Raw genomic sequence first — 15,495 nt, forward strand, 5'->3', positions numbered from 1 at the left:
GAGCCCATTCCAGGGCGCAATGGCAGCTCAATCCTTCCTGCAATGGGAGCCCATTCCAGGGCGCAATGGCAGCTCCGTCAGTGCAGCAGTGGGAGCCGATTCCAGGGAGCAGTGGCAGCTCGGTCAGTGCAGCAATGGGAGCCCATTCCATGGAGGTATGGCAGCTCCGTCAGTGCAGCAATGGAAGCCCATTTCAGGGAGCAATGGCAGCTCTGTCAGTGCAGCAATGGGAGCCCATTCCAGGGCGCAATGGCAGCTCTGTCAATGAGAGCCCATTTCAGGGAGCACTGGCAGCTCTGTCAGTGCAGCAATGGGAGCCCATTCCAGGTATCAGTGGCAGCTCTGTCAGTGCAGCAATGAGAGCCCATTTCAGGGAGCACTGGCAGCTCTGTCAGTGCAGCAATGAGAGCCCATTTCAGGGAGCACTGGCAGCTCTGTCAGTGCAGCAATGAGAGCCCATTTCAGGGAGCAATGGCAGCTCAGCAATGAGAGACCATTCCAAGGAGCGGGAGCACTTGCAGCCATTTCGGGAGCAATGAAAGCCCAGCCTGGGGAGAAATTGGTGCCGAGTCCGAGGAGGCTAGTCTGGGGGCTCCCATGATAGCTGAAGGTAGACATGAAAACTCGTTGAGGGGCAACAACAGCATGATTTAGGGAGCAGTTCCAGGGGTGGGCTGGGAACCAAAAGAGGCCCTGGAAATAATTTTCAAAGTGGCCCCATATGACACATTTGGATCAAGCCCAGCCCTTTTACTATGAGAAAATGTAGAAATACTACACAGAAGAGGCCCAAGGTGCAGAGGCCCGCCGGGACATCTCCAGAGTTCCCTATAGGCCAGTCCACTCCTGAGCAGTTCCATTAATTATGTGAAGGAGTGACAGGTCATTTTATAAGTAATAAACGCTTGCTCTGGAGGGCATCATTAGATTATTCTGGGGGCAGCGAACCCGTAGTCCATGGAGTAGCAACATCTAAGCAGTGCTTAGGGGTGAGCGCTAGGCCACAGTCTGAGAACAGCCGCCCTACTGGGAACTGCTGCTAATGGCAGCTTTTCCGACAGCACTGATATAGTCATACACATAGCAGCAGTGCTTAGGGGTGAGGGTAATGTCACAGGCAAGGTATAGCAGCCCCCCTGAGAAAGGTATCACAGCCCTGCTGAGAACGGCTGCGGTCCTGTGTAAAACATAGCAGCAGAGTTTAGGAGTGAGGGTAATGTCTCAGGCGAGGTATAGCGGTCCTGTGTAAAACATAGCAGCAGAGCTTAGGAGTGAGGGTAATGTCTCAGGCGAGGTATAGCAGCCCTGCTGAGAACGGCTGCGGTCGTGTGTAAAACATAGCAACAGAGCTTAGGAGTGAGGGTAATGTCTCAGGCGAGGTATAGCGGTCCTGTGTAAAACATAGCAACAGAGCTTAGGAGTGAGGGTAATGTCTCAGGCGAGGTATAGCAGCCCTGCTGAGAACGGCTGCGGTCGTGTGTAAAACATAGCAGCAGAGTTTAGGAGTGAGGGTAATGTCTCAGGCGAGGTATAGCAGCCCTGCTGAGAACGGCTGCGGTCCTGTGTAAAACATAGCAGCAGAGCTTAGGAGTGAGGGTAATGTCTCAGGCGAGGTATAGCAGCCCTGCTGAGAACGGCTGCGGTCCTGTGTAAAACATAGCAGCAGAGTTTAGGAGTGAGGGTAATGTCTCAGGCGAGGTATAGCGGTCCTGTGTAAAACATAGCAACAGAGTTTAGGAGTGAGGGTAATGTCTCAGGCGAGGTATAGCAGCCCTGCTGAGAACGGCTGCGGTCGTGTGTAAAACATAGCAACAGAGCTTAGGAGTGAGGGTAATGTCTCAGGCGAGGTATAGCAGCTCTGCTGAGAACGACAGCGGCGCTGTGTAAAATATCGCAGCAGCGCTTCTGAGAAGTGCCCATATTGTCCGACTTAAAGCAGCCATGCCGACGAAGTGCTGATACTGTCACAAGTATAGCCGCCGTGCTGAGAAGTGCAGCTACTGCAACAGTTGGAGTATAGCAGCCCTGGTTAAAAGTCAAGTTAAGATCTAATTTGAGCATTCGCTGCCCTTCAAAAATGACCGACGGTCTCCTATTTAATGTATAGCAGCCCTTTTCTGACGTATGAGTATGGTGCATTTAAAGTGCAGCGGCCCTGCTGGGAAGTGCTACTGCTGCGCCATACCAAATAAGCAAACTCTGCGTGAAGGGCGTGCACTGTGCAATCGAGGGGTGGGTTGTGGGGGTTGCTGGAAGAGGTGATCTCTGGTGCTCCTCCGGCAGTCGCTGCTCCTTTAAAGCCCCGTTTGCTCCGACCCGTCAGGTATAGACGCCCGGCCGCGGTGTAACAGTAGCCAGCATTTATCTGTCACGGCCCGGCCGCATTCCTGCCCCCTCCCAGTGCCAGTAAAACCCGAGTGGGGTCTCTGCATCGGCAGAACGCTCCTTCCCCAGCAAGACATAAACCCGCCGCGACCCCAGGGTTAAACTCACATCCATGCAGCAGGCAAGCTAACCCCTTAAACCGGTTTACCATGTGTACGCAATGTTTTAGAATCGAGGGTCTGTTTCGGGAACACTTCTCAGGCTATGGAACCCAACCGCCTCTTACCCCCTATATGTACAGTAAACATCTAAGCAGTGCGTCTCCCACTTATGACAAATAAATGCATAAGGCGCAGTGCTACATTCTGATGTGCCCAGGATCATACTGTGGTACAGAAGGGAGGCTGAGATTACCCCGCCAGCACCCTTGCTTCGGCGGCCGGCTGGTCCCCGCTGTCCCGTGGATGGAGACTGCCTTTCCCCACGGCAGCCCCCGCCACCCCCTTCGACTCGGTGAGGACTTCATAGACAATAGTCTCTACTGCAATGATGTCTCCTTCCGGCAGAAGAAGGTGGGGTGTTTCACTTATCTGCAGCTGTGCACTTCCTTAACGACATTCTGGAATCCCCTGGGCTGCCATTTAAACGTAGACTAAAGGGCAAAGCGTGAGGCTGCGCCATAGTTAGTTGTGTGCACTTTCCCATCGCTCAAGTATTTTGCACGTCATTTTTCGGAGGACACAGAAAACCTCTATAGTTCCAGGAGGTTGCGCGAGGTTGTCGGGGCCGGTTTCCATACGTGCCTTCCTTCTTCATACTCCTTCCATCTACTTGCCCTCCAATCCCCCCGCCACCTGGTGATGACTGACCTCCGAAGTGACTGCCTCTCTGTGTCCCACCACTGAACACTAATGCCACTCACCCAACAGTTTGCTGACCACATTCTTTAATTCAGCCTATTTTTGTAACGTGATTTTCGAATCGATATTTTTGTAGTCAACATTTTTAATGGCGATATTTTCGCTGAATACCGTTTCTTTTTGGCAAAAAAGAATAAGTGCTGACAGTGTCAGACTATCCGTTTTCAAAATAACTTGGGGTTGTCTTAGAATCCAAATGTCGACAGAGATGATGTTGAAGGCTTATATTCGGTCGTCCTTTGTATGTGTAAGTGCACACATCATGTCTGATTTAGAAAACTGTTCTTCAATGGAGAAAGTCCCCTTCAAAAAACGCTTTGTAAATCAGCAGGCCCTTACTCTTTCCAACTCGGGTGCATTTTTGATTTCAAATACTCGAAGCCTCGGGTGGGATTCTTTTTTTGTGTTGCTTTTTGTCTGTTTTGTTTTTTTGTGTGCAATGCAACACTGCCAGGTGAATGGCTTCTGCGGCCTATGGTATAGCGCCTAGAAGGTGTGGTATAGCACAGAGGAGCCATTCGCTTGGCGCTGAGCGGAGCGAGCGTCCAGGGCAGAATATCTGAAAGTCATGCCCGAGTGTCTGCTGCCCTCGAGGGAGTTTCGTTGCAGGGCGTGGGTTCCAGTAAGAGAGAAAATCCCGCGTCTGTCTCCAGAAACGGAGACACCGCCCCCACTTGTGAAAGAGGGGTGATATAGAGGTCTCCAGAAGGAACTGGGGAGACAGGCAAAGGGTTGTCTGGTGGCAGGTGAAGAGTGTTCCTTACTCGGGAAATCCGGGCGAGAACTCGTTAACAAACCGAATAATACGAACCCAGTGGTCTTTTCAGAAAGACCAGCCCTTGTGCCGCCCGTCCCTGCTGCGATGTGCTGTGTCTTTAACCATTCCTGAAATCGCAAATGTCGGACAGGGTTTTGCTATCTGGTGGGTTGAAATAAGTCCGTGAAACAATCTAACAGTGCATGGGCGGGGTCACCATTCATTTCTCAGGGTGTTAGAGGGGGCGGCGGGCAGTATTTTTGTGTTACGATATGATATGATATGGTATGGCATTTATAACGCGCCTATACACAAGTGTGATACATTTAAGGGGACAGTGCTAGGTAATTTGATCGTGTCTTAATTGTGCCTGTCACCATTATATGTAATGTTGTAACTCGCACATTCTCTGCACCTTGATGTTTAAAGAAAAAAGAAAAAATAAGAAAAATAATGCATTCGCCAATTAAAATATGCTGTGCAAATCTTCACAAATTGCAGGTGTATCTGTAAGTTGCTGAACCAGCGAACCACATAGTAGCTCCTTGGAGGGCTACACAGGGCAGATTGATTCAAGCCATTTTTTTTCCTCCAGAATAGCAAAAACGTACATGAATCTTGATAAGTTAAAAACAGTAAGTGGCAGGACGCCTCCTTCTTCCCCACTGTCACCGTTATGTGGCCTTAATGTGCAAGACCGTGCAGAAATAACTACAATGCACGTGTACACATTCGACATTTTAATTAAAATGGCGTGTAATGACAAAACCATAATTCACAAGCGCATACATTTTACTGTTGACATGTCCGGTTTTATACAGTAGCCATGTTCAGCAATACCAGTACACAACATAAAGCACACATTGTGCATTTATATGTCAGATATTCTGAAAATGCATGCAGCAATAACAACGGCAATACACGGCATGCATGCAATACAAGCGCCGTGGTACCTCCGGGTCTGGGCGCTATACAAATAAAGAAACGCAAATACCCATGTATTCGCGTCCCATATCCTGCACAGGCGCCCAGAAGTAATTCCAAGCTCGCGGCTGCACGCGCTGGACGTCAGACCTGTACATGCCAATGCATTGCTTGTTTCCAATGCTCGATATTCTGCAAAATTGCATGGCTGATTCCAGTGCTCGCGTGTTTGCTATCGGGGAAGCAGGCCTTGACATTAGTTTAACACGCTTTTGTACTTTGCATGCTCAATATTCTGCAGCAGCATGCAGAAATAGCAGTATAATGAATGCACAGCCGACTCGTCACAGCTGCAATATTCTTCCACAGTGCTGGGTAATAAAGGTGAAATGCAGGGATGTGTGCATGCTATGCTTCCATTGCTCTGCATTATGTAATGCAGTGCTCAGCCCTACAGTTTACATATATATATATATATATATATATATATATATATATATATATATATATATATATATATATTACTATGTAACAGTATGTTTTTGCATTTTTAGTATTGTTAATTTTGCACCAAGACAATCCGTAGTTCAATTCCATCTTTTATAACTCAAATCATGCTCGATAGTACAATATACACCCCCCCCACCCCCGAGGCCCTTACCGGCTGCGTCAATGCCTTCTTCCCCCTCACCCTTATCACCCAACCACCCTCCTCCCTCATGACATTCTCTCCCCTCAACAATACCTTTCTCGAAACACTTCCCCCATCCCCTTCCGCTCCCCCATCCCCTCGTCTCCTTCTAACACCCGTCTAACTGCCCCCAACCTCAGGCATCCTCGGGCTCCCAACAGGCTGCTGTTATTACTCCGAATCCCCATCCCCCGCCCTCTCTAATCCCCCTTGCCTCCGTCTCCCCCATATCTTGTCATGCTTCTGCATGCACTCCCCCGGATTTTCTATACCAGCTTTTCAAGGCCCATGCATCTGTGCACCCCGTCCTCCCCCCTTCGTAGAGAGGGACCCTCCACTCCTCCCCAAGTCACCTCTTCAACCCTAGCACCACTCCCTTTCGCGTGCCATAAGGGAGAGATCGCCTCATACCCCCAACATGCACTGTTTTGGGTCCGTGACCAGCTTCTCTTCCTAGACCGCGTTCAACATTGCTGTTACTGACCTCCAGACGTCACTAACCTTTGGGCATGTCCACACCATGTGCAAACACGTCCCCATTCTGTCTTACGCTTGGTACACACGGGGCCCGTGATCATGATACCCAAGTACTTAAATGGTTGCTTGGAGGGCGCGTTCTCCTCCCGTGGTCCACAATCCTCTATCCCCTCGCCCCCTGAGAATAAAAGAAGTCGATTTGCCCAAATTCATTCGTAATCCACTAGATTCCCTTACCCCTGGAACAGTTCCCCCGCTCGTGGTACTGTCCACTCAAGGTCACTCACATACAGGAGGACTTTGCAATTATCGCTGTAAGAGGATTCAATTCAACACTACAGCTAAGTCAATGCCTAGTCTGGGATACTGAATGGAAACCCTTATTGATATATCTTTATGTCCAGTTCATGAGTTCTGGATGACTACCCCTATATAACACCCCTCTCTTGGAATCCCCCTGACCCCACTGAGCCAAGAAGTAGTTCTGTTTTGCAAGTTTAAAAGGTTTATTTGATAATTTAAACAATATATATATATATCACACTTTATAATAAATTAATAATTGAATATCACACTTAATCTGAGCAGTAATCAATAATGGATAGTCCGGCACTAGCACACTTCTTTATAATCAATGATGAGTGGTGATAGGATGGATAAGATAGCAACAATACTTTTATGGTTTCAAATGGATGCAATGTGGAATGAAATGCAGTACAGAAAATAACTTGATAGGATTTCAGCAAAAGACAATGTAATCACTTTCTTGGACAATTCACCCCCCCCTTAATGCAATGTAAGGAGATGAATAGAATGGGACTCAGTTCTTAGGAATGCAATCAAATAGAATTCAGTTCAATTCCCCCCCAGCAGCTTATACAACAATAGGAGTTTTGAAACACAGGCAAAATGCTTTTAATATGGTGACAATGCAGTGAGAAATATGCTGAAAATGGTTTTAATTCCCTTCAGGAGGTTCAGGGTGAGTGGTATCTAGTTAATAATAGTCCAGGCTCACTCTAGCAATGATTCAGGGATGGTTCTTAAGAGGCAAACGAAATTTAGTAGTTCAGGCAAAAGCAGCTATCTTTTTACAAGTAAAGAAATCGGGCCAAATCGCAAATCACGGCAAATTTCGCGGGTGCGAGAATCGTGATTACGGAGAAAGGATAAGGAGTGGGAAGTCGGTTCTAGGCTCGTTGATTCTAAGCTTTCAGAGGAAAGTTAAACCAAGTTCCTAGCCCAAACGGTTCCAGAGATACGGACGATTAAATAAAGGTAGTTTTTCGGATTTGAAATTTTAAAAGTTCAAAGCGACAGGTTACAGCTTGCAGCTAGAAAATGACAGGTGACAGCTTTGCAAATGACAGGTGACAGTTAGGAGGCAGTTCTGGTTAGATTAAAATAGATTGAAGTATATTATTTTAACTAAGAGATTGGTTCTGCTAGGTACTCGCAATATATTTAGAAATAGGCCTCGCCACGGATCTAGTCAGGTTTTGGACTGGACACCGGTTCTGGTCTCGGCACTTCACAGTGATCTGGGTCAGCTCTCTGGTTCTGCGAACAGCGGTCTGGGTCAGCTCTGCTCTGCTGGTCTAGCCTCTCTGGATTCTGGATACTACTCTGCTTTCTAGGTACTGCTACAGGCTCTGGAGATTGATGGATTTGAAGTCTGGATCTCTGGATGTGGTATGGCCCGGCAGCATGCTCCGCAGCAAATGGAATTGAATGTCCTCTCTAGCTTCCAGTGGCTCTTTTTATGTCTTTTGAAAGTGGGTGTGTGTGCAGCATCACTAGCCAGCCCCTCTTTCAACTTGTCATTGGCCCAATTCTCCCCTCTCCCATGATTGGGGAAGGAACTGTGAGTCAGAGTGATGCTGTAGGTTTTATGGGTCAGAGGATCCTCCCCTAGTCAGTTTGCCCACAAATCTATATTTGATCAAAATACACATTTCTCAAATACATAGTGGTTTGTCATTGCATGTACATATTACCTATTACATGAGGTAGTCTCTGTCCCAAATCTGCTCTTCCTGAGGGCTTGCATTCAGAAACGGCAACATTTTTGATTTTAGTGGGTTATGCAACCTTGGTTCTTCATTAAAAATTATACACATATACACGGCCTGTCCATACATACTCCAGTAAATTCCCATGTCTCTAGCTTAAACACAGAGTCTGTAGTATCCATAAATATCTGGGTTTTGCCCCAGAACATCACACAAATTCCCAACGCGTCTTAAAATGTGCACAGAAAAATCACAAGAATTATGGTATCATTTAAATAATTTTGACAAGTCCGCACCATGAGTTATACATCTTTCTTAGAATCATATTCTGGCCAACAGGGGTGTGTCTTTTCAGGTCACATGGTGTAGAAACCAGTTTATCCGGTTTCTGCCAAGCTCAGAGACCCTGCCCCTCCCAGCTTCTGCCAAGAGGAAGCTATTTTACGGCCACCCTAATAAACCATCTGCCTGGGCCTAGGACAGGCCTTTGTTCAACTCCCTGTAGCTGCTCCATCCCTAATCTAATCAGAGAGGTGACAAATCCTTTTGGCAAGGGGAAGAGTGGCTGAGCAGGTTTTAACTCCTGTGGGGGTAGATGTCAGTCAGAATTCAGTTTCATTAAGCCAGGTTTCAGATAAAATGTCACTTTTTGTTCCCCAGTTTAAGTCAAGACAATTTTTACATATGCAGCTGGAATGCTGATTCTAAGTTCAAAACTATGACATTTCAACAGTGACAAACTATGTGACACTCAAAGTAGGTCACTCAGTTAATTTAAACATTTTCGATTTTTGGTAGTTCTAAATCCAGTTTCAGTTAGGCTGCTGCAGACCTGCAGAGCTCAGCCAGTCTTGTTATGAACATTGTTATGGGGCTCTTCAACTTCCCAGATTTAGTATGCACACATCCTTCATTCTGCCAGATGTCCGCTGGTGTTCAGTGAGATTTTTGGATGTGTTGCAATGTTTGAAAATAGGCATTTTGGGCTGGCATTCAGAGAAACAAAATGTGATTTTAAAGTGCGGTTTTTCCTTTGGCACACATTTCACTCATGGCACCCCGGCCCATCCTGCTCGCACTGGTGGGTGGCAAGTTAGGCAACCATTTTAGTGTGCACAAACTGCGTGGTTCTCCTAGATTCTGGCGCACATGTGGGCTTTTTGGCCATCTTGGATTTTCTAAGCCCACAGCACCAAATGTTGCAGCATGATAGCTCAAACGTGGGTCAGGGCACCCAACATCGCCCTGGGCGGTACTCCCACTGGCGGTCTCCTGTCGGGTATCCTGTGGGCATTCTCAATAGAAAACCATTTTGAAAGCCCCTTGATGGCAAGCATCTCCTCTAGAAGCTTCTCTATGCACAGTTCAGTACTGGGCCCCTCCTCTCCTTCAGCCATCCCTAAAATCTGTATATTGCAATGCCGGGAACAACCCTCCACCTCTTCCGCCCTTTCTTCTAGGGTCTGTGTCGCTGCTGCCCTGGCCTTCATCTTCTTTTCCAGCACCTCGATTCTATCTTCTGTCGTTCCAACTCTCTGCTCTACTTTGGCAACCCTTTTGTTTGCTTTCTGAAGATCCGCCCTGAGGCGGGACACCTCAAGTCCAACTGATTGCAGCGTGATAGCCTCCATGAGATCAATGAGGGTCGTAGCTTGTACCTCCGTGGCCGGCACCCCATGTTCACTCAGCGCCTGCATTGGTAATTTGACTTGCCTCCCTTTACGTCCCTCTGTTGCTGCTGACCTTCCACCACCTCAGAGCTCTTTTACTCACGCCCTCTGTTGCGAGCAATCCTACTTGCACAACAACTTCAGGGGTCCTTGTTATGCTTGATGTCTCTTTAGTAGTGCCACCAGGAATCTCAGGAACCGTTACACAGCTTCAGGTGTGTCTTGTATCAGTCGTGATCCCAACTCCATGTCAGCCCTCACTTCTGCCAAACCTCGGTGGCCCAAATGGGCCTTCAGCCATCCCCTGTTGCTTCTCCCACATGTGGCCGGACCAGGGCACCTCTGCTGCCCAGTTCTGCCTTGGCGGGCTTTGTGCCTGCTCCAACTCACTTGGGGTGGCAATGCTAGGCACGCCCCTCAACCGCCAGCACTGCCTAGCATGACGCTGCCCAGTACAGTATGCAGGCCTTCCTCAGCCACAAACCCGCTATAGTTGGTGTCTGGGACATCGGTGGTGGTGAGCCCCCCTCCTGTCCCAGGCTGGACGGGATCCCGGGCCCGGCTCTCGGGGCCAATCCCTCAACCACCTTCCCGTGACGCAATTTCAATGTTAGAACTTCACCTTTTTTGTAAATCCAGCCCTAAGTGTGATGTGTCAGTCATGCCAACAGCATCGCCTTTCTCATCACATGCCTGCATTCTGCAACATCTTTAAGCATTAGATCTGTAAAATACCATCTATGCTAAGCCAGAAGTTGCCAGCCATTCCCCACTCCATGCCCAACACCACATCTTTCGGATTGATAGAATTGAATCCCTGTCAGCCTGGAATAAGCAACCCCCACTGCTGACACAGGTTTCCTGCCAGGGGTTATGTTTGCTTACGAAGTCCATGCCCTGCGCAAATTAGTTTCAGGGCATGGCCATGGGCTATGTCCAGTGGCCAGACAATCTGGATATTGCATGTGGCCATGCCCAGTGGCCTCAGCTGGTGGATTAAGGGTGGCAGGAGCTTACCCTGCTGAAGATGGTTAGTGGCATGGCTGGTGGTCACATAAAATGGCTTGTGGTTGCCTGGGTTAGGGCCAAAGGCCACATCCCAAACAGAGCTGACCCAGGGCACAGGCTTTAGCCATGCCCTGTAGCCACGTTGGTTGGCTGGTATGCCCGGGTTATGGCAGAAAGGGCATCATCTTTGCAAGTTAGCCATTGAACATATCCACAGGACATGCCTATTGGGTGCATCAAGCATGTAGAGGTGCCCTGGGCATGGAAAAAGGTTAAGCGCTCAGCAAAATGTCCAGTCCATGCCCAATGACCACATTGAAGCTGGCAGGGACCCTGAACCTGGGAAAGGCTATAATTCGGGAAATATGCCTAGTGGACATGTGATGCCCAGAGTCTCTCTAGCTGGAGTCTGGAGCATGGCCTATGGCCGTGCCAGCACACAAACCGACCACTGGCATTGGTGCAGACCATGTCCAATTGCCAAAATGGGGCTCAGGGCGGATCCTAGGGCTCAGTCAAAGGCCATGCCCTGGGAAAAGTGTCTAATGGGAATGGATACACTCCATGCCAATTTGAACAAGTAGTGTCAAGGAGAGGCCTGGTGTATGGCCAAGGCCTAGCCCCATGTACAGACTTTGCCGGGCATGGCCAGAGGTGTTACACATTGGAGATACTAGGACACTGCAGTGCCCGGGGCATGGCCGAAGGCTATGCCCAGTGACAACGTGTCCATATTAGCATATAGCACGTACTCAAGAAAAACAGTGAAATAACATTACAGCGTTATTATGATTAAGTTTCTCTGAAATAACCTGTTCAATACAGTGAACAGTCTTAGGCTAAAGGAGCAGTAAGGTTGCAATGCAACACAGCAAAATCCCACAAATTCCCCAGAAGCGAAAGCCATGATTGCCATGTACTGCTCATGATGTCACACATGCTATCACACATGACATGTACCCACACTTCCAATAAGACACGAGGAACAGAAAGAGTTAAGGAAAACAGTAGAGTGCTAGACTTTTAAGGCCAACACAAAACAAAACCAAAATGGGCTGAAAATACTATTTTGAAGAGTTAATTGTCCATGCCACTGAGCACAAGCTGAAACATCATAAGCAGTGAATGGCAGTAGCTCAGTCAAGTCTGATTGCTTTCTGGACCCAGAACTATTGAATGTGTGGGATTGGGTTGGGTTACGCTGCATCCATAACGCCCCTTTAATAAAGTGTATCCATTGAATGAAGAGCAAGAGAGAGAGAAAGAGACAGAGAGAGGGAGGTAAAGAATGAACGGGCCTTCTAGCTGGTTTCAGTTATATTGTTTAATGTGGGTTTGTTCAATATTTTGGGATCAGGGTTGAAAGACCGAGGTAGAAATGTTCGAGGGAGAAAAGACAGATTATTTTTCACCCAAAAAATGTTGGTCTTTTCTCCCCTGAATATTTCCGACTTGGACCCCACCCCTGCCCACACCCACACCGCTACCCATCCCCCACCAGACCCCCACGCCAACCCCCTACTTATCTTGCTGCTGACTCGATGTGTCCCTGCAACGCCTGTTCCCTCTCACTTCCGTGATCGGGAACCGGCACAGCAGGGTCCTTTCCGCTTTTTTTTCTTCCTCTTTTTTTGGGACAGCTGCACGGGACACCCCCGCAACCCCGCTCACAATATAGTGAGCAAGGGTGCAGGGGACACCCCCGCAGCCCCCAGTACCGAATGAGTGATTTGGTTGAACTTTTCAACCGTTCAGAATTTTCGAACGGCCAAAATGTGGCCAAATCGCGCATTCTGGCTTTTCAACTTGGTCATTTTGGCCGAGTCCATGTTTTGGCATCATGTTTTTATGTGTTTTGTTTGAAAGGATTTTTTGGCTCTGTTACTTATTTCTACATACGCAGTCACTGGTCTGCACCTCCGCCCTCCTTCCCACAGTTTGGGGAGTGATGTAGTTCCCAGTGTGGCACCCTATCCCTGCTCCATGAAGAGCACAGAGAGTACCAACGAAGCAGTGGCACAGGCAGCTGCTCATAGGGCAGGAGAGAATGGCGTAACATGTCTGCATACGGGGCCACTTGTGGTTTCTAGGGTTGTGTGTATGTGACCTTTGCAGATGTTTATTTTCCAAAGGAAAGAGGTGGTCAAATACTCAAGAGGCAAATCTTTGTTCTTTTTTTATTGGATTTGTCATATTTGTAGGTATATCTTTATTCTGTACACGTTTAAAATGCAGGCAAAGTAATGCCTGGCGATGAAAGGACGTTGTACCATTGAGATTGCTGTCGCACATCATTTTCCAGCAACATCATTAAAATAAACATGTCTAAAGCCTAAGTGAGTGCTTGCTGGTGGACTGGGGCTGTGAAAACTGTAATATAACATGTCAAGCTTTCCGCATCTTTCTTTTCAGCTCTTTAGCTAGACCCTGAGTGTGGATGCATGTTCTCATGTGTAATCCTTCAGCTCCTTAGCTAGACCCTGAGTGTGGATGCATGTTCTCATGTGTAATCCCTCAGCTCTTTAGCTAGACCCTGAGTGTGGATGCATGTTCTCATGTGTAATCCCTCGGCTCTTTAGCTAGACCCTGAGTGTGGATGCATGTTCTCATGTGTAATCCTTCGGCTCCTTAGCTAGACCCTGAGTGTGGATGCATGTTCTCATGTGTAATCCTTCGGCTCTTTAGCTAGACCCTGAGTGTGCATGCATGTTCTCATGTGTAATCCTTCAGCTCTTTACCTAGACCCTGAGTGTGGATGCATGTTCTCATGTGTAATCCTTCCGCTCCTTAGCTAGACCCTGAGTGTGGATGCATGTTCTCATGTGTAATCCTTCGGCTCTTTAGCTAGACCCTGAGTGTGGATGCATGTTCTCATGTGTAATCCTTCGGCTCTTTAGCTAGACCCTGAGTGTGGATGCATGTTCTCATGTGTAATCCTTCAGCTCCTTAGCTAGACCCTGAGTGTGGATGCATGTTCTCATGTGTAATCCCTCGGCTCTTTAGCTAGACCCTGAGTGTGGATGCATGTTCTCATGTGTAATCCTTCGGCTCCTTAGCTAGACCCTGAGTGTGGATGCATGTTCTCATGTGTAATCCTTCGGCTCCTTAGCTAGACCCTGAGTGTGGATGCATGTTCTCATGTGTAATCCCTCGGCTCTTTAGCTAGACCCTGAGTGTGGATGCATGTTCTCATGTGTAATCCTTCGGCTCTTTAGCTAGACCCTGAGGTGTGCATGCATGTTCTCATGTGTAATCCTTCAGCTCTTTAGCTAGACCCTGAGTGTGGATGCATGTTCTCATGTGTAATCCTTCAGCTCCTTAGCTAGACCCTGAGGTGTGCATGCATGTTCTCATGTGTAATCCTTCAGCTCCTTAGCTAGACCCTGAGGTGTGCATGCATGTTCTCATGTGTTATCCTTCAGCTCCTTAGCTAGACCCTGAGGTGTGCATGCATGTTCTCATGTGTAATCCTTCAGCTCTTTACCTAGACCCTGAGTGTGGATGCATGTTCTCATGTGTAATCCTTCAGCTCCTTAGCTAGACCCTGAGTGTGGATGCATGTTCTCATGTGTAATCCTTCAGCTCCTTAGCTAGACCCTGAGGTGTGCATGCATGTTCTCATGTGTAATCCTTCAGCTCTTTACCTAGACCCTGAGTGTGGATGCATGTTCTCATGTGTAATCCTTCAGCTCTTTACCTAGACCCTGAGTGTGGATGCATGTTCTCATGTGTAATTCTCTCTCCACAGGTGCCCATGGGGAGACCTACATGCCGGAGTGTGAAACTTCAGAACCGCCCCTAGAAGACTGCAGGAAAAGTCCCAAGCAGCAGAAGCGCTCACGAGCCGCCTTCTCCCACACCCAAGTCATTGAGCTGGAGAGGAAGTTCAGCCACCAGAAGTACCTGTCGGCCCCCGAGCGGGCCCACCTGGCCAAGAGCCTGAAGCTCACGGAGACCCAGGTCAAGATCTGGTTCCAGAACCGGCGGTACAAGACCAAGCGGAAGCAGCTGGCTTCCGACCTGGGGGAGATGGACAAGAGCTCGACCCTGCCCGTCCTTAGCAGGGGCGAGGACCTTGCCCGGGCCTCCCTCATGTCACTCTACCAGAGCTACCAGTGCTACCCTTACCTCTGCTACCTTAGCGGCTGGCAGCCGCCATTTTGGTAATTTGCGAACCAAGGACTTTTGCGTCGTAACAAGAGAGACTTTATTTTTATACGTTTTCTAAAAAAAAAAAAAAATTGATACTGGCAAATATTTAGTTTGTACAAACTAAATGCCATGCTAATAATGAGTGAGAAAGCTGGACCAAGATTGCTGGCTTAGTACCAGAAACTATTTAATATTTAAGCACAGCATTTTATTATCTGTTTTTCTTGAATCAAAACATTGCATTGTTCCTTAATCTTAGGACACCTGGTTGAGGCGATTGAATTTGCAGTGAGCACTAGGCCAGGGGCTGAAACAAAGAATGCTACTTCCAAAAACCAGTCCCCAGCCAAAGACTGCACTACGTGTTTCCATGTCCCTTTGAGCTTTCCTTATGCTCTGTTGCCAGGATTCACAAGAAGATGCCAACCAAACGCACAAATGATGTTGTGGTTACCATGCTTTCTCACGCTACTCCTGGGGACAACCACTGGGGCATCTGCAGTGCTTGCAACACCGAGCTGTGATATAGTTGCTGTGTAGTGAAACGTGTGAGCTGTGC

The 15,495-nt window shown here is 48.1% G+C and overlaps 1 protein-coding gene across 1 annotated transcript; it reads left to right on the plus strand.

Moving 5' to 3' along the window:
* The first annotated feature begins 14,552 nt into the window (after window positions 1-14,552).
* On the plus strand, window positions 14,553-14,951 carry NKX3-1 (NK3 homeobox 1). Its single transcript, XM_069620176.1, has one exon. It carries the CDS (start codon window positions 14,553-14,555, stop codon window positions 14,949-14,951), a length of 399 nt encoding a protein of 132 aa, XP_069476277.1.
* The last annotated feature ends 544 nt before the right edge of the window (window positions 14,952-15,495 follow it).

This window comes from Ambystoma mexicanum, chromosome 10 (assembly GCF_040938575.1).
Source record: "Ambystoma mexicanum isolate Mex_15411 chromosome 10, UKY_AmexF1_1, whole genome shotgun sequence".
In the NCBI taxonomy this organism is placed as follows: domain Eukaryota; kingdom Metazoa; phylum Chordata; class Amphibia; order Caudata; family Ambystomatidae; genus Ambystoma; species Ambystoma mexicanum.